Here is a 26,937-nt window from a genome sequence, read left to right on the forward strand (position 1 = left end):
AAACAAAAGTCGTGGATTTGGGCTCACACCATACACCGCATTCCAAATTATTATGCAAATGTTACTTTTCGCTGATTTTCCTAAATAGTCGATGCAAATGACAGACAGTCAGTATAATCTTCAAGCCGTCAACCGTTGGAGTATAATGCGAATTTTATTGAATAAATCTCCTAATGATAACAGATTTTTTTTTAGAAGTAAAAAACTCAAAATGCTTCACATTATTATGCACAACAGAGATCAAAACATTTTAAAGGTTGTAAAGAGACTAAAATGATAATTTGTTGAATTTGCAGCATCAGGAGGTCATATTTACAGAAATCAAAAGCTCTTTCAATCCAAAAAAAACTTAACAGGCCAAGTTACATGTTAACATAGGACCCCTTCTCTGATATCACCTTCACAATTCTTGCATCCATTGAATTTGTGAGTATTTGGACAGTTTCTGCTTGAATATCTTTGCAGGATGTCAGAATAGCCTCCTAGAGCTTCTGTTTTGATGTGAACTGCCTCCCACCCTCCTAGATATTCTGCTTGAGGATGCTCCAAAGGTTCTCAATAGGGTTGAGGTCAGGGGAACATGGGGGCCACACCAGGAGTTTCTCTCCTTTTATGCCCATAGCAGCCAATGACACAGAGGTATTCTTTGCAGCATGAGATGGTGCATTGTCATGCATGAAGATAATTTTGCTACGGAAGGCACGGTTCTTCTTTTTGTACCACGGAAGAAAGTGGTCAGTCATAAACTCTACGTACTTTGCAGGGGTCATTTTCATACCGTCAGGGACCCTAAAGGGGCCTACCAGCTGTCTTCCCATAATTCCAGCCCAAAACATGACTCCGCCACCTCCTTGCTAACGTCGCAGCCTTGTTGGGACATGGTGGCCATTCACCAACCATCCACTACTCACTCCATCTGGACCATCCAGGGTTGCACAGCACTCATCAGTAAACAACACAGTTTGAAAATGAGTCTTCATGTATTCCTGAGCCCACTGCAACCGTTTCTGCTTGTGAGGATTGTTGAGGGGTGGCCGAATAATAGCTTTATACACACTTGCAAACCTCTGGAGGATCCTACACCTTGAGGTTCGCGGGACTCCAGAGGCACCAGCGACTTCAAATACCTGTTTGCTGCTTTGCAGTGGCATTTTAGCAGCTGCTCTCCTAATCCTATTAATTTGTCTGGCAGAAACCTTCCTCATTAGGCCTTTATCTGAACGAACCTTTCTGTGCTCTGAATCAGCCACAAATCTTTTCACAGTACGATGATCACGCTTACGTTTTCTTGAAATATCCAATGTTTTCATACCTTGTTCAAGGTATTGCACTATTTCACGCTTTTCGGCAGCAGAGAGATCCTTTTTCTTTCCCATATTGCTTAAAACCTGTGGCTGCTTAATAATGTGTAACGTCCTTCTTAAGTAGTTTTCCTTTGATTGGGCACACCTGGCAAACTAATTATCACAGGTGTCTGAGATTAATTACAATGATCCAAAGAGCCCTAAGACACAAGACCTTCCATGAGTTTCATTGAAAAACTAATAATTAAATGTTTATGACACTTAAATCCAATGTGCATAATAATTTGGAACACGGTGTAGTTGCGTCCAAAATGTGTGAATTTTTACTTTTCTTGCCAAAAGTGGTAAGGGACGGGGCTTAGCTGGTCTCCACCAGAACGACAAATCTATTATAATCTACTCTAGAAAACCGGTGTAAAAAGTGGCGTAGGTTTCAGTCTTTTGGGTGTAGCAAGATAGGAGCCTCGTACCGTGCCCTTTCAATCAGACTACCCGCCCTTCCCCTTTCCCATTGGGCACATAAAAAATATATATATTTATACTTACCTCACCAATTCTGCTTCTTATCTCACCACCCGGTCCCCTCCGACTTCCATTTCATGTCGTGGTTCATATAAGGTACTGACGCCGGGCAACCTTAGTACCTATGCGACACAGCACTTAGTCATTAGTGCTGCATCGCATAGGAACTGACGCCGCCCAGCGTCGGTACATTGAATGAGACACGGCAGGAAGGGGACCTGGTGGTGAGAAAAGATGTATGTATTTTTTATTTTATGTGATGGGGGGGTGGATGGAGCACAATTGTGGCGCACGGCCAGCTGAAAGATGCAACAATCCAGTGATTTGGTTATTTAGATTGATGTGCCAAGCCAGTCTTATTAAATATGCTGCATAGAGTTAAAGGCTATGTAAACATTTTGAAAGGGATTTTTTATTTTTTTGGAGCTCTGTATCAGAAAAACATAAATTATTAATTAGCACAGGATATTGGATCTCCTAGATTAAAACTAAAAAATGTTTTTCTAGGGTGCACGTTCGATTTAAGGCTGCCCTAGTGTTTCCTTTCGAGTCCAGAGCAATCATTTAATTTGTGCTTGCAATCAAAAATCTACAAACCGCTAATCTTAAAGGGAACCTGTCACCAGCATTTTACCTATTGAGCTCTCTTCGCAGGCCACTGCTATCAAAAGTTCATTGCCGTTATCCCCTCTCATAAACTCCTCCTCCGGCCGTCAATAACTGTCCGCAAACCCTTTGCGCCTTTTATGGTAATAATCCGTCAGGCTCGTTTGTTCTTTTTCTTATGACCGCCTACCGCCGAAAACTGGCCCGCCCTCAATGGCAAAATCTCGTCTGAGATAGTGTGCATGAGTCCGTCATGTATGGTCCGACCCCCTTCCCTGCTTCGTTTGGGCCTCAAATCTAGTTACTGCGCATGCGCCGCTATGGTGTCCCGTTGTGCGCACGCACCACATCAGGACATCAATGCGCAAGCGCAAGATTCATGTGTGCTGGAGGGAGGCGAGGAGCTGTGAATCAAAGATGGCGGGGTCAACTCGGAAAGGCTTGAGGAATGAAGAGCTGACTCTTGTGCTCTTTAGTATACAGCGCAGGAACACTAAAAATTGGAATACTAAAGGTACAGAGCCGACTCTGAAGATAATTAAAGATTACATAAAAATGATTTTTCACCCACTACCACCAGGTATTGCTGGTTTAATAGGTGACAGGTTCCCTTAAAGGGGTTGTCCGAGATACCATGGTATTTTCAAAAACCCCTTTAATGCATGTAATTTATAAATGTAAATACATTTGTAATATACTTACATTTTCCAAAGTGGCCCCGTTTCCAGATCCTGCCGTGGGGAACTTGACTGGTGACGTCACTCTCTGTTCTGGCTCTGCCGCTTTGTTGATCTTGAATTCTTTGCCGGGTATACGACACGTCACTTGTCACGTGGTGTATATCGGCTTGTTCTGCTTCACAGCCTGTAACGCGCATGCGCTGTCACTGCGGTTCTCGCGGTCCCTGCTGTTCTCGAGATATGCATGCGCGTTACAACAGAACAAGCCGATATACACCACGTGACAAGTGACGTGTCGAATACCCGGCAAAGAATTCAAGATCAACAAAGCGGCAGAGCCGGTGCAGAGAGTGACGTCACCCGTCAAGTACCCCACGGCAGGATCTGGAAATGGGGCCACTTTGGAAAATGTAAGTATATTACAAATGTATTTACATTTAGAAATTACATGCATTAAAGGGGTTTTCGAAAATATGATGGTATCTCGGACAACCCCTTTTAAAGGGATTCGTTTTGTATGTTTCCTAAAGTAAGTTATGAAGCAAATCCTACGTTTGGTGAGTGTTTTGTTTTTTTTGTATTTTTATGTTGACAACTTTTTTGTTGCAGGCCCTTAAAACCTAATGTGAGAAACCTGTTGGTGGTGAATCCTGGCCATTCTTACTAAATCCCCCCCATAGCTGTTGAAATAACTGCTAGATCTGACAACGAGAGAAAGCCATCATTATGTCCAAATATACTGGATGCAAACACTAACTCCATGCACATGCTGCCCTGGTCTAATTCATACCCCGGAACCCAATGGGATTTAAGAATTGACCGATCACCTAATGCAGTGAAATCCATTCAGATTTGGTATTCAGCCAGATTCAGAAGTAATGCCACGTTTTAGCATCCAGATTATGGCCACAACATCTGGACCTGCTGCTGCTCTTCTGAACTAAACCTACATCGCCACAGAACCCTATGGAGATCCAAGCTTGGTAGACTTGAACTGTAGGGGGGTCTTAGTGATGTGGCTACATTACGGCCTTCTGAATTCGGCCATAAAGGGGTTTTCCCATCAGAGACATTTATGACATCCACAGGATATGTCACAAAAGTCAGATAGATGTGGGTACCACCTCTGGGACCTGCACCTATCTCTAGAACGGGAGCCTTTAAACCATCGGTGTTGCGGCTGAAGCAGGAGATTTCCAACCATGAATTAGGAAACAGTGTTTTTGTAAGTCCCATAGAACTGAATGGTTGTTACAGAAACAGCGTAGATCGCATGCTACGTTGCTTCCGTAACTGCCATTCGCTGCTATGGGACTTACGGAAACAGCGTAGCTCAGCGAGCTACGCTGTTTAAGTAACTCCCGACCATATAGTCAGGAATTGGCTGGGAGGCAGTGGGAGCAGAAAAAGGTAGAATGGGGTTTAGGGGACCCCGGTCTTGAGATAGGTGGGACCCACATCTATCTGACATTTATGACATATCCCGTGGAGATGGCATTAATGTCCCTGATGGGAAAACCCCTTTAATATTGTTGCCTTTTCCATATTTCGTAGAACACACGTGCACCTGGTTCTCATTTTGCATACCTGAGACCCCTGGTGATGTCATCATCCACAATTATATAATCAGAATCACTACCTATGACATCATAATACTCTAGCGCTTTACAAGTGGCACCTAATTCCATAGCCTGTATCCTATGCTTGTAGGTCTAAGATGGTAAACTGTGTGGCTGCTGCACAACTCTGGTCCTCCATTCATATTTCTAAGGTGCTTTATGATGTCATCAGCCTTTACGACATCATCAACTATGGCGTTCTCATATGTTTCAAGCTCAGTCTGTGGGGTCCTATCGCTGCAGTAAGGAGTCTCACTGTCTGAGGTCTTTTTTAAGGAAAACTATATGTTGCAGGGCCTCTATTGTTGTAGTGACTCTAAGGCCGGATTTACACGAGCGTGTGCGTTTTGCACGCACAAAAAACGTGGCGTTTTGCGCGCGCAAAAGGTACTTAACAGCTCCGTGTCAGCCCCGTATGATGCGTGGCTGCGTGATTTTCGCGCAGCCGCCATAATTATGACACTCTATGTTTGTAGCACGTGGTGCTTTTCTGTTTTCATTCATAGTTTTTACTGCTGTTGCGCGAATCACGCGCGTCACACGGAAGTGCTTCCGTGTGCTGCGCGTGATGTTCACGCACCCATTGACTTCAATGGTTGCGTGATGCGCGAACAACGCACAAATATCGGACATGTGGTGGGTTTTACGCAGCGGACACACGCTTCGTGAAACTCACGGACAGTCTGCACGGCCCCATAGACTAACATAGGTCCGTGCGAAGCGCGTGAAAACCATGCGCGTTGCACGGACCTATTATACGTTCGTCTAAATAAGCCCTAAGGCTGTCATTATGGGGCAACTTCATACTCTCCACCTTTCTGAAATTAAAAATAGTGCATCCCAGTTACGTCAGACATAGACAAAAAGATTTTCATGATATGAGGAGCTTTCCAATATTATTAGTAGTAATAATAATGATAATAATAATATCTTATTACTTATTGACTTCTAGTCTTGAACAGTTATTGCATAATTAGGTTGACTGTATCATGGGAAATATGCATTGCTCTACTTGCATTATTCTTGGACGATCCCATCATATTCAGGGAGACCTGAAATTCAGGATACGTTGCACTCTGCAGAAATGTTTTTCTATGTAATCTCCACCTATAAATGCAGGCCGTGTCCCCATAACAAGAGCTAAACTGATTCCATAAAATGCACCATCAAAGAGCTCAGAATTAACAATAGTGCCAGCGGAGTGGTTCCCTTCACTCCCTGCCATAAAATTCTGGGGGTTCACTGCATACAGCTCCAATTGAAGCAAACGGGAGTGATATAAATTCATAGGCAGCAAGTTCCCCCTATTAGTGTCTATCAGCGGCCTTTGCACAAGATTTGCCTGTCCTGCAGGACGTCCATGAGAACTCTTCTATTACTGAAAACTCCCGCACAATCCAGGACAGTGGGCAGACGTAAACACGTAACAAGTGGCCGGCCCGTGTGTGCCCAGACCAGGACAAGTATCTGTACCGCAAATTGATTTAAAAAAAATCTTAGATCATAGGCGCCGACTCTCAAAGATTGTTTACAGGAAGGTTTTAGACGCGCCATGTAAAAGTTTTTGCACATAAGCCCTGTCCTAAAATACTGGCCACAGTCTAATTTAAACACCACCACCGGTCAGTCCACAGTCTCGTATAAACCCTGCCACCGGTCAGTCCACAGTCTAGTATAAACGCTGCCACCGGTCAGTCCACCGTCTAATATAAACGCTGCCGTAAGTCAGTCCAAAGTCTAGTATAAACGCTGCCACCCGTCAGTCCACCGTCTAATATAAACGCTGCTGCCGGTCAGTCCACAGTCTAGTATAAACGCAGCCACCGGTCAGTCCACAGTCTAGTATAAACCCTGCCACCGGTCAGTCCACCGTCTAATATAAACGCTGCCGCAAGTCAGTCCAAAGTCTAGTATAAACGCAGCCACCGGTCAGTCCACAGTCTAGTATAAACGCTGCCACCGGTCAGTCCACAGTCTAGTATAAACGCTGCCACCGGTCAGTCCACAGTCTAGTATAAACCCTGCCACCGGTCAGTCCACGGTCTAATATAAACGCTGCCGCAAGTCAGTCCAAAGTCTTGTATAAACGCTGCCACGGTCAGTCCACCGTCTAATATAAACGCTGCTGCCGGTCAGTCCACAGTCTCGTATAAACTCTGCTGCCGGTCAGTCCACAGTCTAGTATAAACGCTGCCACCGGGCAGTCCGTCTAGTGTAAACGCTGCTGCCGGTCAGTCCACAGTCTAGAGTAAATGCTGCCGCTGGTCAGTCCACAGTCTAGTGTAAACACTGCCGCTGGTCAGTCCACAGTCTAGTATAAACGCTGCCACTGGTCAGTCCACAGTCTAGTATAAACGCTGCCACCGGTCAGTCCACAGTCTAGTATAAACACTGCTGCCGGTCAGTCCACAGTCTCGTATAAACGCTGCCACCGCTCAGTCCACAGTCTCGTATAAACGCTGCCACCGGTCAGTCCACGTTCTAGTATAAAAGCTACCACCGGTCAATCCACAGTCTAGTATAAACGCTGCCACCGGCCGGTCAGTCCACAGTCTAGAGTAAATGCTGCCACCGGTCAGTCCACCGTCTAATATAAACGCTGCTGCAAGTCAGTCCAAAGTCTAGTATAAACGCTGCCACCGGTCAGTCCACCGTCTAATATAAACGCTGCTGCAAGTCAGTCCAAAGTCTAGTATAAACGCTGCTGCCGGTCAGTCCACAGTCTAGTATAAACTCTGCCGCTGGTCAGTCCACAGTCTAGCGTAAATGCTGCCGCAACTCAGTCCACAGTCTAGTGTAAACACTACCGCTGGTCAGTCCACAGTCTAGTATAAACGCTGCCACCGGTCAGTCCACAGTCTAGTATAAACGCTGCCACCGGTCAGTCCACCATCTAGTATAAACACTGCTGCCGGTCAGTCCACAGTCTCGTATAAACGCTGCCACCGCTCAGTCCACAGTCTCGTATAAACGCTGCCACCGGTCAGTCCACGTTCTAGTATAAAAGCTACCACCGGTCAGTCCACAGTCTAGTATAAACGCTGCCACCGGCCGGTCAGTCCACAGTCTAGAGTAAATGCTGCCACCGGTCAGTCCAGTCTAGTGTAAACACCACCGCCGGTCAGTCCACAGTCTGGTATAAACGCTGCCGCCGGTCTGTCCACAGTCTGGTGTTAACGCTGCCGTCAGTCAGTCCACAGTCTAATGTAAGCGCTGCCGCCGGTCAGTCCTCAGCCTAGAGTAAACGCTGCCGCCTCCACTATCAGTACAGATCGGGGTGAGTGATCCTGAAGAATTGGCGCCTGGCTTTGCATTAGACTCGGCTGAGACTCCATGTGGTCTCCTCTTTTTTTGGGTCTTCCTGGAAAGAAGTACTAAACGACCCTGAAGGTATAGGCCATTAAATGTTTTTGCTCAATCAATAAAGAATAATAATAATAATATCAGCAGCACACTTGGAGAGATTAATATTTAATATATGCATTTAATTACATTAAGTATGCAAAAACATAAACGAGCAGCCGCAGAGAATGACGCCTCCTGGTGACCCTCGCTGAGGAGAAGGGCCATCAATCTCAAGGCTGCATCCGTTACTATGACAACCCTGACAGATGTATTAGGAGTAGAATCACAGCTTCCTGGGCGTGGCTTCGTCCAATCTAACCCTGAGGGGGCGTGGTTTGCGGGTTGAGCGACGTGCGTGATGACGTGATTCACATCACAGATCGTTCCTCGCTTCGTCATCGCTGTATGTCCGGATCGCAGTGACAGGAGGCAGGCAGGGGAATAACTCCAGGCCGGGGACATGATGTGGTTCCAGGGATCAATCCCGGAGGCCATAGCCGCGGCCAAGCAGCGGAGCTCCGTCTTTGTCGTGTTTGTGGCGGGTGAGGAGGGCTGCGGGGATGGTGTGAGGGGCCGGCAGGGACTGTGTGTTTATAGATATAGATATATATAGGACTACTGGCAGATGCTGTGTGTGGCGGTGACACAAGGCAGGACACAGTGACGGGGTCTCAGCAGTGGAGCCTCGGTGTGCGGATCAGGCCACACTTCAAAGCAACGGGGACTGCGAGCGGACCAACGAGAGGGACTGAGCGACTGACAGGAGGAATGATGGGGGAATGAAAGAGGATGAGAGCGGACTAACGATAAAAGAGGGGGACTGTGCGACTGACAGGAGGAATGAAAGAGGACTGAGCGGACTAACGATAAGAGTGGGGGACTGTGCGACTGACAGGGGGAATGATGGGGGACTGCGACTGACAGGAGGAATGAAAGAGGACTGAGCGGACTAACGATAAGAGTGGGGGACTGTGCGACTGACAGGAGGAATGAAAGAGGACAGAGCGGACTAACGATAAAAGAGGGGGACTGACAGGAGGAATAAAAGAGGACTGAGTGCGGACTAACGATAAGAGTGGGGGACTGTGCGACTGACAGGAGGAATGAAAGAGGACTGGGAGCGGACTAACGATAAAAGAGGGGCACTGCGACTGACAGGAGGAATGAAAGAGGACTGAGAGCGGACTAACGATAAGAGTGGGGGACTGTGCGACTGACAGGAGGAATGAAAGGGGACAGAGCGGACTAACGATAAAAGAGGGGGACTGACAGGAGGAATAAAAGAGGACTGAGTGCGGACTAACGATAAGAGTGGGGCTGTGCGACTGACAGAATGATCAGGGACTGTGAGTGGACTAACGATGAGAGAGGAGGACTAATGATAGAGGTGGGAACTGTGCAACTAACAGGTGTGGCTGAACACGGCAGGAAGAATAATAAGAGATGGCGACTGTGACTCGATGAATGGTAGGGGACAGCGACAGGACTGCGAACAGACCAATGGTGGGAGACGGCGACTGTTTCGTAAGGAGTGATGGGGGCCGGTGACTGCTGGGACAGGTCATGGGGCGCAGTGACGGTGGATGGCGACTTTGAGCGGACTAATCGTGAGACAGCGACTGCACCTGGATGAGTCATATGGGACGAGGGTTCTGAGACCGTGACTGCGAGGGGGCGATATAGGGGGGTCCACAACTTACGTCCTCTTATCTCTTTATATCTGTTTCTGGGAAAGTTGGGTGGTGACCCATGTGGCTGCCAGGACTGCTCCCACAGTGTGTGACCCCGGCTCTCTTGAATGCCAAATCTACCCAGTAACGCTGCTTAAAGAGATATCCCAACAGCGTGAAGACCTGTTCTATCGCAGGATATACATAACATCGTGATCGCTGGGAGTCCAAGTGTCATTTTGTCTTGTGATCCTTCTGTAATAATGTCTAAAGCTCGAACCCGGAGTCATCGGACTGTCTGCAGCCAGTGGTGAAGGGCTTATGCCGGATTACAAAAGGGTCTGCTTATTTTTCCTCGCGAAACAGCGCCACTGTTATTCATGGGTTGTGTCTGGTATTACAGCCCTTCCATATTTCCATAAACACTGCAGTACCCGACATGGACTGAGAAGTTTTCCTTTTGTAGTAATTAATAATTTTTTCCATCTAATGCAGTGGAAAGACGTCATTTATCATTAGTCCAAATTGTGGGCGACTCTTACGGTTTTGTCTGTTTTCAGGGGACGATGATCAGTCCGTGCAGATGGCGGAGAGCTGGGGGAACGAAGATGTCGTGGGTGCAGCCGCTGAAGGCGTTGTCGCTATTAAGATGGACAGTAAGAGGTTTGTGAAGTAATAATTTTCGGCAGCCGCACTACACGGCAGGGCTGTGCGTTTTACCAGCGTCGCGGGGGAGGAGAGGGTGGATGTGTCTTAGATGTAAGTTATAATTACTGTAGCCGGTTTCCCTTTTTTATTTACAGTGACACCTGCCTCCAGTTTTCCCAAATCTGTATCCTTTTCAATATTTGGATGTCTATTTCCAGGTTGTCTGATTCTCCTCAGGATTCCAGATGACAAATTAAATCGTACGTTTCATTCTATACATAAACTGGTGTCTAAACGTAATCTACATAAGGCCGTTTAGTTTTCTTCGGAAGATATTGCGGACTCCATCATTTCTATGGGCTACGCAATCCTTTCCGAATATTTATGGCTGTGTCTCCAGGCCGTAGAAATGATCCGCAACATATAGAACATGTCCTATTCTTGTCCGCAATTGCGTCAAGGACTCACCCATAGTAAGTCTATGGGCGTTTTCGCAATTGCGGATGGCTACGGATGTGTATCCTTATTTGCCGACCGTAAAAATCATTACGGTCTTGTGCATGAGGCCTTAAAACTTCAGCTCTGGAGTATAATACAGGATATAACTCAGGATCAGTACAGGATAAGTAATGTATGTACACAGTGACTCCACCAGCAGAATAGTGAGTGCAGCTCTGGAGTATAATACAGGATGTAACTCAGGATCAGTACAGGATAAGTAATGTATGTACACAGTGACTCCACCAGCAGAATAGTGAGTGCAGCTCTGGAGTATAATACAGGATGTAACTCAGGATCAGTACAGGATAAGTAATGTAATGTATGTACACAGTGACTCCACCAGCAGAATAGTGAGTGCAGCTCTGGAGTATAATACAGGATATAACTCGGGATCAGTACAGGATAAGTAATGTAATGTATGTACACAGTGACTCCACCAGCAGAATAGTGAACGCAGCTCTGGAGTATAATACAGGATGTAACTCAGGATCAGTACAGGATAAGTAATGTAATGTATGTACACAGTGACTCCACCAGCAGAATAGTGACTGCAGCTCTGGAGTATAATACAGGATGTAACTCAGGATCAGTACAGGATAAGTAATGTAATGTATGTACACAGTGACTCCACCAGCAGAATAGTGAATGCAGCTCTAAAGTATAATACAGGATGTAACTCAGGATCAGTACAGGATAAGTAATGTATGTACACAGTGACTCCACCAGCAGAATAGTGAGTGCAGCTCTGGAGTATAATACAGGATAAGTAATGTATGTACACAGTAACTCCACCAGCAGAATAGTGAGTGCAGCTCTGGAGTATAATACAGGATATAACTCAGGATAAGTACAGGATAAGTAATGTAATGTATGTACACAGTGACTACACCAGCAGAATGGTGAGTGCAGCTCTGGAGTATAATACAGGATATAACTCAAGATCAGTACAGGATAAGTAATGTAATGTATGTAAACAGTGACTCCACCAGCAGAATAGTGAGTGCAGCTCTGAAGTATAATACATGATTTAACTCAGGATAAGTAATGTAATGTATGTATACAGTGACTCCACCAGCAGAATAGTGAGTGCAGCTCTGAAGTATAATACATGATGTAACTCAGGATCAGTACAGGATAAGTAATGGAATGTATGTACACAGTGACTCTATATAATGACTCCATACATGAGCTGTATACTTGGCACTAGAGATGGGCTTGTATCCTGTATCTTAGGGGCCGGCTTTCCTCATCTCCCAGTACAGGATCAGATTCTGTCCTTAGCACTTGGCTACACAGCGCTGTCCTATATAGATGCTGTGTATATAATTGTCACTTTAGAGGGCTGGTTAGTTGCTTTTAATTCACCCTCAAGTTTATGACTATTACGACATTGTATCATTTAAAGACATATGTTGTATTGAACGGTGGCCCTTAAAAACTAGACATCTCCTATAAGAATCAAGATGTGCATTGAGATGGTCACCGGGTTACTTATGATGAGCAGTGACTTTGCGTTTCACAAATCCCAGTCATTGCTCCTTTACAAGTGTCGTCCCAGATCCTGTGGTTTGTATCCCGTCCAGCTTCTTCATCGGAGAGAACGGAATTCCACTGGAAGTCATTGCCGGCAGTTTATCCGCAGAGGAATTAATAGCAAAGATAACCAAAGTGAAACAGGTGCTGAGCCCGGCTCCGGACCCCAGCCCCCCGACATGTGTGATCTGTGTAAGGACTTGTCCACACGTAACGGACTTGCTGCAGAAAATATCTGCAGCATTTCCGCTAAAACTAGCAGACATTCTGCTGCGGAAAAACCACGTCATTCCCTGCGTTTTTCACTGCAAAAATGGTGCGTAATTTGCGGTGTTTTTCTCTAATGTTGGGAGATGGTGACATCTCCTCTGAAAAACGCAGCAATTCCGTTCCGTGTGGACGAGCCCTCGGTTTGTCGCTCAGCCAGGAGTCTGTGCCAAGCCACAAAGACTTTATATTCTGATCCACAATGAGACGGATGTTTTTGTCACGCTGCCTCAGTTGCTTTTTAACCTTTCTCTTTGTCCTTCAAAACTGTGTAGGAGTCTGTAGAGGACATCGTGATAGTGGCTGCTTCAACTTGACAAACAACGTCATGTGTCATAAGAGGAATCTTCTGAGGAATTAAAAACGCAGCCGTTATCACACTTAAAGAGTCTTTGTCACCACATTATAAGTGCCCTATCTCCTATATAAGGAGATCGGTGCTATAATGTAGGTGACAGTGATGCTTTTTATTTAAAAAAATGATCTATTTTTACCACTTTATTTCAAGTGGGCGTGTTTTTACTTTCGACCAAGTGGGCGTTGTACAGAGGAGTGTATGACGCTGACCAATCAGTGACCAGTCAGCGTCATACACTCCTCTCCATTCATTTACACAGCAGCATCGCATTCTTACTAGATCACTATGTGCAGCCACATACACAGACATTAACGTTAATCAAGTGTCCTGATAATGAATACACATGACCTCCAGCCTGGACGTCATGTGTATTCAGAATCCTGACACTTCTGAATCTTTTCTGTGAGATTTCCAGCTAGGGAAACGAAATCTCGTTTACCTCGTAATCTCGCGGGATTACACGTGGCTTGCTGGAATCTCACAGAAAAGATTCAGAAGTGTCAGGATTCTGAATACACATGACGTCCAGGCTGGAGGTCATGTATATTCACTGATTGGTCAGCGTCATACACTCCTCTACAAAGCCCACTTGGTCGAAAGTAAAAACACGCCCACTTGGGCATTAAGAAACTCATTAGCATAAAGCTAAAAATCGCTAATAAAGTGGCTTAAAATAGATCGTCGTTCTAAATAAAAAGCATTACTGTCACCTACATTATAGCGCCCATCTACTTATATAGGAAATAGGGCACTTATAATGTGGTGACAGAGTCTCTTTAAAGGGCTTTTCCTATCTTGGATATTTATGGGATAACAACAGGATATGCCATAAATGTCCGATATGTGCGGTTACCTCTGGAACCCGCACCTATCGCTAGTACGGGGCCCCCTGAGCCCCGTTCTACCTTGTTTGGTTCCTGTTGCTTCCCGGCCACTTTCTGATGAGGAGGTCAGGAGTTACGGAAACAGCCGAGCTCGATGAGCTACACTGTTTCCTTAACTCCCATAGAAGTAAATGGGAGTTATGGAAACAGTGTAGTATGGCAAACAAGGTGGTTTCCGTAGCTCCCGAGTTCCGGAAACAGCGTAGCTCTCTGCTACGCTGTTTTTGTAACTCCCGTTCACTTCTATGGGAGTTACGGAAATGGCATAGCTCAGCGAGCTTGGCTGTTTCCATAACTCCTGACCTCCTCATCAGGAAGTGGCTGAGAAGCAGCGGGAGCCGAGCAAGGTAGAATGGGGTTCAGGTAAGCCCCATTCTAGTGGTAGGTGCAGGTCCCAGAGGTGGGACCCGTATCTAGCGAACATTTGTAGCATATCCTGTGGACGTATCATACATTTCCAATGTGGGAAAACCCCTTTTGAATAGGGCAGCATAGTAAGGGGACAGGTCTGCTGCACTATTAGCCCACCGGCTCAAAAAAACATTGTGCCGTTAGGCTAATAGCAAAGAATACAACGCTCGTAGTTACGAGTCCACTGTGTTCATGAGTTTAGCGCTCCCCCTGCCGCTCTATGCAGTGACTGATGGTTTCCCTGTATCTGGCCGTATACACAGCAGCCGTCAGTCACTGGTGAGAAGGGCGGAGGTGCGCTCCCCTCATGAGTACAGCGGACGCATGCCTAGGAGCGCGCTGTATTCTTTGCTAGCTGCGATTAGCCAAACCGCAAAATACTGCAGTGGACCTGTCCCCATACTTTGCAGTTCTAAAAACAAGGCACTGTAGTCTGGTGACAGCTGCTCATACACGACAGCATTTTTTAGAAAAATCGAATTGCAACGGCAGCCTGAGATGGTGACGGACGTGATGTGAGTGCTGACGGCACGGTGCTAATCCAGCCTGACCAATCTGCTCGCTGGGATTGTCCGATTTCACGTCCAGATGACTCCGTTCAGTGGTTATTCTGTCTTTGAGGTTAAGACCTGAGCGCAAAGAAGGTGCGAGGAGACTTGGAAGGATTTGGTGGAGAATCTCTTTGGCGTTTTGTCTGCAGAACAATTCCACTCAATATCCGCATTGTATATCTTTTCTAGCACACGGATTCAAATAGGGTTCTTAAATGAACTGAAATTGGTGAAATCCACAAATTTTCTGTGGGAAATCGGAGAATGAGGGGATTTGGAAATTTGCAGCACGTACTAAAACGCGTGTGAATTTTTCTCCTCGGCATGTCGTGCCCTCAGGTCTCTTATGCTGGTCGTACACTTTAGATGGCTCGTTAGATTATTAGCTTTAGTTACATCTGGTTTGCATTTTGGGAGTTTTTGCGCCAGGCACCAACAATCTGATGTAGAAAAAAAGCAACTCTCCCCCTGCAATACGGGAGCTCAGCTGTGCTTTTAGGGGAGAATCTGTCAACAGGCTTGTTGACTGTTTCCAATAGCAATGTTTCTTAGTTATTTCTGCTTACTTAGTTTCTTATGGATAATTACGTTTCTATCTACATACTAGATGCACACAGGGAAGAGTGACCCGTTACCAGCAGACACGAACGTACCCAGTAATCCTCCAATAACCAGTTCTACTGAATCATGTCCTGTGTCTGAGAGCCCATCAGTGGAATCAGCCGCGGTGCCCACGTCATCCGCGTCACCAGAGACTACCCCAGGTCAGGATCTTAATACATTGCCTGCCATTACTTTATATGAATATGTTCAATACGTTCATTGTATGTATATTTATTGCCTCTCTCCCAGCACAAAGCGAAGATTCAACTACAGAGGAATCAAAGGAGGTTGTCGAAGATGCCGGCGAAACATCTAATGACATGGACGAGACAGTGGAGAGGTTGGCTTAATTCTTAAAGGACATCTGTCGCGTATTACACGTTTTCCATTTCGTCTCTTAATGTATCGCTTCAATAAGGGCTTGTCCACATTTAGCGGAATTGCGGATGGAAAATCCCTAGCTGAATATAGTAGCAGCAAAGTGGGTCATCCACGCGCTGGGTAAATATTCTCACCAGAAATTGACCTGCGGTGCGTATTTTTCGGACCGTAGTATGTAAATTGCTGCTGCGGAAAGCGTCCAGAATTGCTGCGTTTTTCAGAGGAGACGTCCCCATCCCCCAACATTGAGAAAAGCGCAGCAAAATCCGCACCATTTTCTGCAATCAAAGGCAATTCCGTTACGTGTGGACAAGCCCTTAAAGGGTTAATGTAGTCTTATCAAAAAATAAAAGGTAACCTGATGCCCTGTGATTTATGCAGCGTCTGGTATTTAAAGATCACCAAACATGGCCGTCATGCCTCGGACTAGATATAACACTGAGAATGAGTTTTTCCCTGGAGTTTTCCTTTATGGACACTTATTAAATGGGGACATGTTGCAATTCCCAACAAATCACCTGCTCCGGAGTGGCAATGTCTGAAAGATCCGTGGTCCCATCGTTCTAGTCATCGGGAGGGTCTCGACGGTCGCACCTTCTCCAGACAGATATGCTATTAATATTTACCATGGAAAAACAGGAAAACACGTCTTTGGCTAATTAATCTGTGACATATTATAGGGTGTACATGTAAATATATATACAGCCACTAGAGGGCGCACTATTTGCGTGTCGACTATCTCAGTCAGCATTCTTGTTGGACGTGTTCTTTGGGATCGTAGCCTTAAAGGGAATGTGTCGCTAGAAATGTTTTTTTTTGTTGTTTTTTTTAGTTAAACAATTATTATTTCAGTGATTACACGTTGTTTTAAATTTTTTCACAAGTCAGGAAATATTATAAATTCGATTCTAATTTATAACATTTCCACGTGCTGGTCACTAGAGGGAGCAGTTCCCAAAACTGCAACATGGTCAATGTGGTAAAGCAACCTCATTGCTTTATCCTGCAAATTTGGGGTAGACACACTCGCTCTAGTGACCTCACACAATCCCCCCCCCCCCCCTTATTCTGGCTAGTGCCAGGAGAAGGAGGGGGTTGAATCTTCAAACCTCCTACACTGTGTGCCGCCATTTTCTGAGCGAATGCACAGTGTAGGAGGATTAGATACAGGGCTCAGCAGACAGTATCACACGAACATAATACACACATCACATACACGAACATAAATGACCTGCTCCTGCCGCCTCCGCTCCTATACCTTGCGCCTTCGCTTCCTTGAACATATGGGCGGAAGCCGCGGCCGGAAGTCGTCATCTTACTGTCCGGATGCGGCTTCCGGTCCAGATGAAAATGGCGCCGGATTGCGCTCTGCGAACGAGCTTCGTTTTGGTCTGTGTGGGAGCGGCGCATGCTCCGTTCGCACACAGACGGCGTGCGCTGCAGTGAATGGAACGGCTCCCGTTCGCATTCTCTATGGGGATGTATGTGCCGTATTCCATCTCTGTATGTGTCGTTAATCGACACATACAGAGATGAAAAAAAATGGCAGCCCCCATAGAGTAGTAAAAGTAAGAAAAAGTAAAACACACGAACACAATTTTTATTTTTTTTTTATCATACTAAAAGCAATCTGATGAAAATTTCATGACACCTTCCCTTTAAATGCAGATAGAGGTGAGCCGTGCGCGCTGGGGACGTCTCTACAGGACGTGGCGAAAGCCCCATTGCACGCTACTCGCCATAGTACAACAGAAGTGGTTACCGTATTTAGATTTTTTTTAATATTGTAGAGAATATGTTGGACTTTTTAGGTTATTGTTCTATTGCTTTTGCCACTTGTTGCACTTGTTATTCTTTTTTGGTAGTGTTGATTCCTAAGGCGCTCGGAAGGGCTTGAATTAAAATACGGTTCTATTTCTACTGTAGGGTTATGTCCAAGCTGGAAAAGAAAATGGAGCAGAAAAAGAAGGAAGAGCAAGAAGTAAGTAGCAAGTTACTACTCCTATTCTGTCCCTTCATGCGTTCTTCTCCTTTCTCCTCTTTAGTTATCCCCCCTCTTCATCGGCCGCTTTTACACAGCCGTGCTACGGGCGCATTTTAGCGTCTGTAGTTTAATTGCAACACGCGACCCTCCCATGGGTTTCAACTGAACTTCGATCACCGTTTGGTAGTCTCATTTTGATTCAGTGTAACTATGGAAAGTCCGGGTGATGTCAAGCGTGGTAAGGACGTGTGAAAGCGGCCGAGAAACCTGCCTACAGAACCAGTCTGCTTTTCTATAGCTCCTCTTTTTACTTTAAGACGTCTTTACAGTCATATATTTTGTTGTCTGCGTGGATTAGTGTGGAACAATGAAATAACCGGTCTCCATTTTTGTCCTCTGAAGCATGAGATCAAGAGAGAGATCGAGAGGAGAAAAGTGGGAAAAGACATGGTGGAGTATAAAAGAAAGCAGGAGGACGATCAGGCCAGACGGGCACTGGAGGAGAGGAACCGGGAGAAGGCCGAGGACAAAGCTGCTAGAGACCGGATTATACAGCAGATTGCACAGGTTAGCTGGATCTTCTACTCGCATGTAAATGTCACCCGTCAGTCACCGCGTTCAGTCATGTGGGATTGAGTCGGCATTGCCGGTATTTCTTGTGCAGTCCGCGTATTACGGAAATCAGAGTGATGTACTCCGTAGAAAAATCTTTACATAAAGTCATTGCTTTCCACACAAATAGTGTAATCGATCTGCCTGGGGCCATACACAGACTATTCTTTGGACAGATCTGACTGTGTATTATTCATAATCCTTCTGTTCGTTGAATAAATAAATTCTTAAAATACTTTTCTCCTATAAAATCTTAGCCACTTGAGTAACTTTGTTTCCCACTCATTACTTGTTTGTACAAGTGGAAGCTGCCAGGTTTTTGACAGGCTGGTTTATATATAATTACATTACTACTCTTGTACAGATCCTGAGTTACAGCCTGTATTACACTCCAGAGCTGTATTCACACTTCTGGTTGCTATTGGAAATGGTCGACAAGTTTGTTGACAGACACACCCCTAATAATTTAGCTGAGCTACTACAATGCAGGGGGAGTTGGTTTTCCCTACGCAAGATTACGGTTTAGTTCCTGGTCTAAAGTCGATATTTCCCAGAATGCAAATCATCAGAGGAACCTATGTGTAGACGCTGAGCCAGCCAGTAATGCTGGAAGATGTCAGCTCTGGAATTGGTTACATGCTGTGTCCCAAGATCAGTACAGCATGAGTAATGCAATGTTTGCAAATCACAGAGTTACTTAACTTTTTTGTAGATTCATTCTTTATGTACAAATGGTGTCCAAAGGTGGACCTGTTCTATACGTATTCTGCTACCTAATGAACTTTGTCCTGCACTTGCCCTGTAGATTTCAGGTAAAGCAAAAGTATAAAATAATAAAATGGCAGGTCTCGCGTGCTCTGTGCATTTCACCTCTAATCTTAGTTCTTCACTTTTTGTATATAGTTTAAAAAAAAAAAAAGGTATTAATACACGTGACAGCTTCATTGATTGGTGTTCGTCCCCATACATTTCTATTATGTCGGCAGCACATCTCCCTGTTTATCCAGAGAGATGTGTCGCAGAAACGATACGATCAGCCGATGAACGAGCGTTTGCTCACTCACCGGCAGATGGTTGCCCTGTCTACACAGACCAATAATCGGAACGAATGTTCTATGAACGCTCCATTTGCCCAATAATTGGCCGGTGTAAAATGGCCCTTATGAAGCGCAAGCCTTCCCTTTAGTGAATTCTGGGAGTGGTGGATTTCCAGTATAATTACATGTAATTGTTTCTGAAGGATCGTGCTGATCGAGCTGCCCGTTTTGCTAAGACTAAAGAAGAACAAGAGGCCATAAGGGCAGCCGAACTACAGGCACGACAGGCGGAGATGGAAGCCAGGAGGGAAACGGCACAAAAAGAGCGAAGGTAAGTGTTGTATCCTGGTCTCTGCAATCTGCTGCGTCCTGTCAATACCTGTGGATGACTTTGATTTCTCCTGTTCAGGACTGTAGCCAGGATACAATTCCGACTTCCCGATGGCTCTTCCTTTACTAACCAATTCTCATCAGAAGCCCCTCTGGAGGACGCACGGCAATTTGCTGCACAGGTCAGTGTTTTACATCCAGCAAGGTGTAGTGAGAATGGGTCATTTATCTTACATTATTTCTCAATAAATCGTGTGTGTGTGTGTGTGTGTGTGTGTGTGTGTGTGTGTGTGTGTGTGTGTGTGTGTGTGTGTGTGTGTGTGTGTGTGTGTGTGTGTGTGTGTGTGTGTGTGTGTGTGTGTGTGTGTGATATATATATATATATATATATATATATATATATATATATACACATATATATACATATACATATATACACATAATAATTTTTCCCTTCCCAAAGCTATAGAATTAAAGGGGTATTCCCAATCTTATAAAAAGGTGACCTATCGCTAGGATATACTATAACTTTATGTTGCTTGGGGGGGTCCGACCTCTGGGACTCTGACGATCCTGAGAATAATCGGCCGCAATGCCGATTTAGTGCTGCACCCCCTCCATTGTTCTTCCCTGCACAGCGGGGATTGGAGGGTTATTAATAGGATTAGACTGCAATACCAAGCAAAACCCATAGGCAAAATTGGTGCTGTTTGTGGGGTGAAAAAAAAATCAATAAAGGGGTTTTCTTAGAAAATTCATTTTTAATTACGAACCTTGAATGAACCCACAAGTCCTAAATGTTCCTGTATTGCTGCAATCCAAGTCTTAATAGGTTATGATGAAGTTTTGGCGTCTGCAGCGTTTGCATATATTATAGAAATAGGATTCTTCTCATTCCTATTGTAGAAGGATCCATGAACCCCTCACATTTTAAATGTAGATTCTTTTAATGAGCGCAAAGTTCTGGTCAAGGTCCCGGCAATCATTAAAATAAGGTCAAAGTGACAGTGAACGGATGAGCGCTAATAAGATGCATTTCTTCTACTTGCAGACGGTTGGAAACACCTACGGCGATTTCTCCTTAGCAACCATGTTTCCTCGAAGAGAATTTACCAAAGAGGATTATGGGAAATCTTTACTATCTCTGGAACTTGCACCCAGCGCCTCGATAGTCCTCTTGCCGGTAGGTTTGCGGTGAATGTGTTTTGCAGTGAGCACGGTGACTTGTATATAATCCTCTGGTCGGTGTTCATCTCTCTGCCTTTACTCCATTGACAGGCTGGAAGGGCATCTCGGGCCGTCGTGCAGTCATCAGACGGAGGGGTCTGGGGAATTTTGGGCACCTTGTTATATCCCCTTCTTACCGTCTGGCGGTTTTTGAGCAGTTTCTTATTCAGTAGCCCACCCCCCACACAGCACACAGACAGGGCAGGTTATACACCGCAAGACACAACAAACTCCCCGGCATCCAGTAGTTCAGAGCCAAAGAGGTAAGTGTCTAAGGAGACCCATCATTATGGTGTTTTATGCTTTATGAACAACCTAACAGCGTGATTGTCCTTGTGCCGTTATAATATTCATCATTCACTTGGGATACAATATTACACAAATGATGTTGGAAAATATCCTTGTGCAATATTGAGTCATTGATCTTCCGTAGCGCACAATGGCTGACTATAGTTATAGCATTTCTGGCCAAGTTGCTGTGCTAGGCCCAAATAATGCAGGGAAATCAAGCAACAAACAGGGTTTTCATGAGAAAATTCATTCACTTTGTGTTAGTCGACTTTGTCCTTCTTACCTAGGAGCCTGTGTGACGAAGGATCCTTGTCCACAGCAATCAGAATTTATTACCGTAGAGAAGGCTTTCAGAAGTGACTTAATTGGCACCAAGCGTTATGGGCACTCCTAAGGCTGGGTTCACACGAGCACATTACGGTCGTAAAGACGGATCATATTTCGGCCGCAAGTCCCGGACCGAACACAGTGCAGGGAGCCGGGCTCCTAGCATCATAGTTATGTACGACGCTAGGAGTCCCTGCCTTGCTGCGGGACAACTGTCCCGTACTGTTATGTTTTCAGTACGGGACAGTAGTTCCACGGAGAGGCAGGGACTCCCAGCATCGTACATAACTATGATGCTAGGAGCCCGGCTCCCTGCACGGTGTTCAGTCTGGGATTTGCAGCCGAAATACGTTCCGTCCTTTACGGACCGAACATACTCGTGTGAACCCAGCCTAAGCGAGATGTAAACAATTATGGGAATGCCCCTAAACGAAGCCCTAAGGTGGAACTTTTGCAGATAATTTGAGGAGAAACGGTTGTTCATTTTTTGGTCAAACTTCTAAAGGGGTTTTTACACTGGGCAATTATCGAGCAAACGATCGTTCATAGAATGCTCGTTGCCAATAATTGCCCTGTGTAAACGGCAGCGATCAGCAGATGAATGGGCAAAGGCTTCGTTCACCTGCTGATCGTATCGTTTTAAAAAAACCGGAAATATTATCGTTGTCGGCAGCACCTATGTAAACGGAGACGCGCTGCCGATATAACGTATGGGGACGAGCGATCGGATTAACGATCGCTTGTGACATGAGCAAACCAGCGCAGATTAACGAAGTCTCGTTGATCGGCGCTCGTTGCACTGGCCGGTGTAATAGGGCCTTAAGGCTATGTTCACATGGGTCCTATTTTACGCAGATTTTGCCTCCTGTTGATTTCAAACAATGGGATTTAAAATCGGCGTCAAGAAGTGACCTGTCACTTATTGACACGGATTTCAGGCAGAAATGCTGGTGGACTTCCCCACAAGGGATTATCCCAGTTGATTAGAGCAAATCTGCATGCGGATCCACCGCACATCAAACTGAAAATCAGCGGCAGAACTCCCAGATAAGCCTTGGATTCCTGCCGCAGATCCTGCAGGAAATAGGAGTCGGATTTGCCCGTGGTATATCTCACCTGTTTGAACATAACCTTTAGCTATGTTCACACGTGGCGAATTTGCTGTGGAAGACAGCAAAGCCTCCAGGAAGTCCGCAACGGCAAATCCGAATCTGCGGACGACAACGACCGTGTGTCTAAAAAACAAAACACTATACTCGACGCCCTGGCGCTCACGTGCCAATGCTTCCTTGGTGCTTTGCCAGTCTCTGTACATCCAGCCTCCAGCGATGGCAGACTACAGATCAATTTCTGTGCTGAAAAATTTAGCAGCGTGTGGTTGAGAGATCAACTCTTTTTTTGCTACTGTATTCCGCGGCGGATTTGCCATCCGAAAATTCCACCGCAAGTCTGGGTGTGATTTTTTTTTTTTTTTTTCTGTATTTGTCCTGCCCTAAAAAATCCACAATAAATGACCGCACAATACAATTTAGAAACAGCGGAAAAGAAATCTGCACAGATTTTAGGACCTGCTACAGATTTTGTGTCACGGATTTGCTGCGGATTTCATACTTTTCAATGCAAAGGGTTAAATCTGCAGCACAATCGGTGTTACACATTTACCATGAATTTTGAGTAAGAATGTAACCGTATCAGAACATACCGTGCTTGTGCATTTCATTGCATAAACACAACTTCTGAATTTTTTGTTCTCCTTCAGAGAAGCCGTACGAAAACGGGGACTTGAAAAACGAGCAGATGAATTTAAGAAAGAAGGCAAAATCTACAGGTTAAGGACTCAAGATGACGAGGATGAAAACAATACCTGGAACGGGAACTCGACTCAACAGATGTAGGAGATGATGTTTGTTTAGGGTTGGTTTGATTTGTTTGATCCTTATTGCTGCGGTTTGGGGGGGCGAGGGGGGGGGTGTTCTGTATTTTAATCACGATCACACGGCTTAGCTCAGTGCATGAAATTAGGATCCTCTAACTCCTCTCTGAATATACTTTTACTGATGCTGCACTCGATAGAATAAGCTTATCTAACAAGTATGATTTCAGGATTTTTTCCCCTTTTTTATTTTGGACAAACTGCAACATTTGCGCTCCTTTTTTTTTTTTTTTTTTTTTTTTGGCACAGGGTTCTCAAAAGAAAAAAACTATTTGCTGCTATTTGAAACGGGGTCCGTCACCTCTCCTGACATGTTTGTTTTAGTAAATACTTGTTTCCCCCCATAAAATAACAATTCTGGAGCATCTTTTCTTAGAATGGTCTTGTTCCTCTGTTATTCCTCCTGGTATGAATATATTGACAACTGGGCAGTAACATTATTTTTAATAGGATGTGTCCCTACATAGACTGACATTGTCAGCACTGATTGGACCGTGTCAGAGTGTAGGGACACGCCCCATCCACAAGAGGAATGGTAACGTTCTCAACTTATTCATACATTTCTAGGAATGTCAACAGAGGAATTTCTCCTACATTTTTATGGGATATGTAAGTATTTGCAAAAACAGAAGTGTCAGGAGAGCTGAGAGTTCCTCTTCAACACATTTTAAAGGGATAGACTTGGGAGTATGTGGATGTATTAAACTAGGGATGGCAATGTGCTGGATATAAAGGCTTTATAAAAAAAAAATCTACCCCTGGAAACCTGCAGCGATAGGCAACCAGTCCGCCTGCCGTGTTCTCTAATGCCATTGGATGATGCAGTCACATGACTGTTACTAAACCATTGGATGTGAGCACTCTATAGATGGTAATTTATGGCGGAAGGAATGTTCACATATGGCCACGATTCTCACAAAATGACCAATGGGTAAGTTGATTCTATATTTCCATCATGTTGCAGTCCTTACTTTTAATAAGTCTGCGCTCCTTGACCGGCCGGCCCTTTTTACAACTTGAATTTTCATCTTGCATAAATAATTTATATTGATGGACACGACGTCATCTCTTCAGGGAGAACGCAGCCGCTTCTCTCCTAGTTTTTCATGAGCCATTTTCCGGTTTTGCCAATAAAAAAATTTTCAAACTTTTTTTTTTTTTTTTCTTTTCTTTGGAAACTATGAAACTGTTTAAGAAAGTATTTCAGGACTTTATTTCAATCTTTTGAGCAGTAATGTGCAGAGCAAATATTGATTTATATATTTGTAACATGTCACTTCTATATAAACATTAGTAATATAAGAACGTTCAGAGACTGTTTCTTCTTTATTGGGTTTTGTCCTCTCTATTTAGACTCTGTTCACATTGACATTATTCATTTTATTTGTCAAAGCTTTTTTTTTTTTTTTTTTTTTTTTTTTGACGACAATAAAGGTCCTTTTAAACTGGCCGAAAATAGGGCAAACGAGTGTTGACCAGAACGCTCGTTCCTGACAATTACCCTGTGTACAAACGATCGTTCACCGGCTGATTGTATCGTTTATGCAGCATGAAATATAATCCTTGTCGGCAGCAGATATTCCTGTGTAAACAGCGAGTCCCAATACAGAAATGTATTGGGACCCGCGATCGTAGTAACAAGCGCTCATCCCCTTACTAGCTCCTTGTGGAAGGAGCAAACGAGCGCCAATCAACAAACTGTCTCGTGGATCGGCGCTCGTTTACACGGCCCACGTCAAGCCGTGTCAAAGTTCCCTTAGAATAGCGTAGTCTGCAGTGTTCTTCTGTCTGCCAGAAACTTGACGGATCAAAAACCAAACCCGTCATTTCTGCCATGGCTTCGCTACAAACCATTGAGCCTCAGGCCACGTTCACACATGGCGGAATTGCTGCGGATTTGTAGTGCAGAATTTGCACAGCAGATCTATGACAATGTACAGTACAAGACTATAAAAACATACGTTTTACCTTCAGGAGTACAGGACCTTGAAGAAGACAGCCCAATATAAAATGCTAACATAAGTGCCGCTAGCACATGGTCCAGAAGTTGTGGACTATTATTTGCTAGATTAAAGGAATGTTATGTTAGTGGCATCTCTGGGCGTGAAGCAAAAAGTGACCCCGTGACCCTGTAGGGTTGGGTAGTATACATGTATTCTAGTAATAGGGTAATGTTACTGATCTAATGCCACAGTCATTTCTTCATTATGAGTCTGGGTCAAGCCCCGTAACCCTTCAAGCTCGTTATAATGTCACATAATATTATTATTGTGTTAATTAAACAATATATTCGCATTAATAGGATGTTTGGGTTTCTCAAACCCCGGTTGTCACAATTAACTATTTCTTTCCCAAAATATGATGTCGTATTACAGATCGGAGACCATTTGCATCCTAGCACTACCTAAGCGGTTATTTTAAGAATATTATTAGACGATCACTTAAAGCAAAGCTCCAGTGATCCGCTTAGAAACTTTAGGAGATGGACCCCTGTGTAAATTCAAGTTACTAGTACTCTCTGCGGTCCGTTAGCTCCGTTTACTTGCACACTGCTCACTCACTTAAAGGGAACCTGTCACCAGCCTTCACCTATGGAACTCTCCTCACCCCTCGCTGGCCGCTGCTGTCAAAAGTTCATTGCGCCTTTTATGGTAATAATCCGGCAGTCTCGTGCGCTTTTATGGTAATAATCCGGCAGTCTCGTGCGCTTTTATGGTAATAATCCGGCAGTCTCGTTCGTTCCTCTTCTTATGCCCGCCCACCGCTGAAAACTGGCCCGCCCTGAATGCCGAAATAGCATGCATGCGCCCATCATGCGTGGTCCGACACTCTTCCCTGCTTCGCCCGGTCCTCAAATCTAGTTACTATGCGTGCTCACCCACCAGAACAGGACATCGAAGCGCAAGCGTGGAATTTCGTGTGTGCTAGGGGGAGGTGAGGAGCTGTCAATCAAAAGAAAGGAGGCGGGGTTTCCTCTGAAAGGCTTGAGGAACGAAGATATGACTTATGCTCATTAGCATATGGTGCGGAAACACTAAAAAACGGAATACTAAAGGTACAGAGACTACTTAGAAGATAGTTATGGGTTGCATAAAAATGTTTTTCACCCACTTCAGGTGACCGGTTCCCTTTAAATATGGGGCAGAGTAGGAGGAGCCTTGAATTACTGCAGCCTTTTACTTCCTCCCTGCTGAAGTTGGCAGCAGAAGCAGATTGATAGGGAGTGAGAGAGTATGTAGCTAAACCAACTCGATCATCTTACCCGAACAGAGAATGAAAACTGTCTGTAGAGGGACCGGCGTATGAAGCTCTT

General features: G+C 44.9%; 1 protein-coding gene across 1 annotated transcript; it reads left to right on the plus strand.

The window, feature by feature from the left end:
• The first annotated feature begins 8,406 nt into the window (after window positions 1-8,406).
• Window positions 8,407-24,910, plus strand: UBXN4 (UBX domain protein 4). Its single transcript, XM_075829224.1, has 13 exons — window positions 8,407-8,618; window positions 10,307-10,409; window positions 10,550-10,578; window positions 12,454-12,572; window positions 15,507-15,663; window positions 15,752-15,842; window positions 17,810-17,864; window positions 18,270-18,434; window positions 19,720-19,847; window positions 19,926-20,028; window positions 20,898-21,029; window positions 21,125-21,336; window positions 23,451-24,910. Exons 1-13 carry the CDS (start codon window positions 8,537-8,539, stop codon window positions 23,584-23,586), a joined length of 1,512 nt encoding a protein of 503 aa, XP_075685339.1. The 5' UTR covers window positions 8,407-8,536; the 3' UTR covers window positions 23,587-24,910.
• Window positions 24,911-26,937: the final 2,027 nt, after the last annotated feature.

The sequence above is a fragment of the Rhinoderma darwinii genome, chromosome 6, assembly GCF_050947455.1.
Source record: "Rhinoderma darwinii isolate aRhiDar2 chromosome 6, aRhiDar2.hap1, whole genome shotgun sequence".
In the NCBI taxonomy this organism is placed as follows: Eukaryota; Metazoa; Chordata; class Amphibia; order Anura; family Rhinodermatidae; genus Rhinoderma; species Rhinoderma darwinii.

What these genes read in the sequence shown, in the direction of transcription:
- UBXN4 (XM_075829224.1), top strand. Translation starts at nt 8,537, where the DNA reads ATGATGTGGTTCCAGGGATCAATCCCGGAGGCCATAGCCGCGGCCAAG. An exon ending in TTATACAGCAGATTGCACAG is followed by an intron (nt 18,435 to 19,719) that starts GTTAGCTGGATC and finishes TTGTTTCTGAAG; the next exon opens with GATCGTGCTGATCGAGCTGC. An exon ending in AGTAGTTCAGAGCCAAAGAG is followed by an intron (nt 21,337 to 23,450) that starts GTAAGTGTCTAA and finishes GTTCTCCTTCAG; the next exon opens with AGAAGCCGTACGAAAACGGG.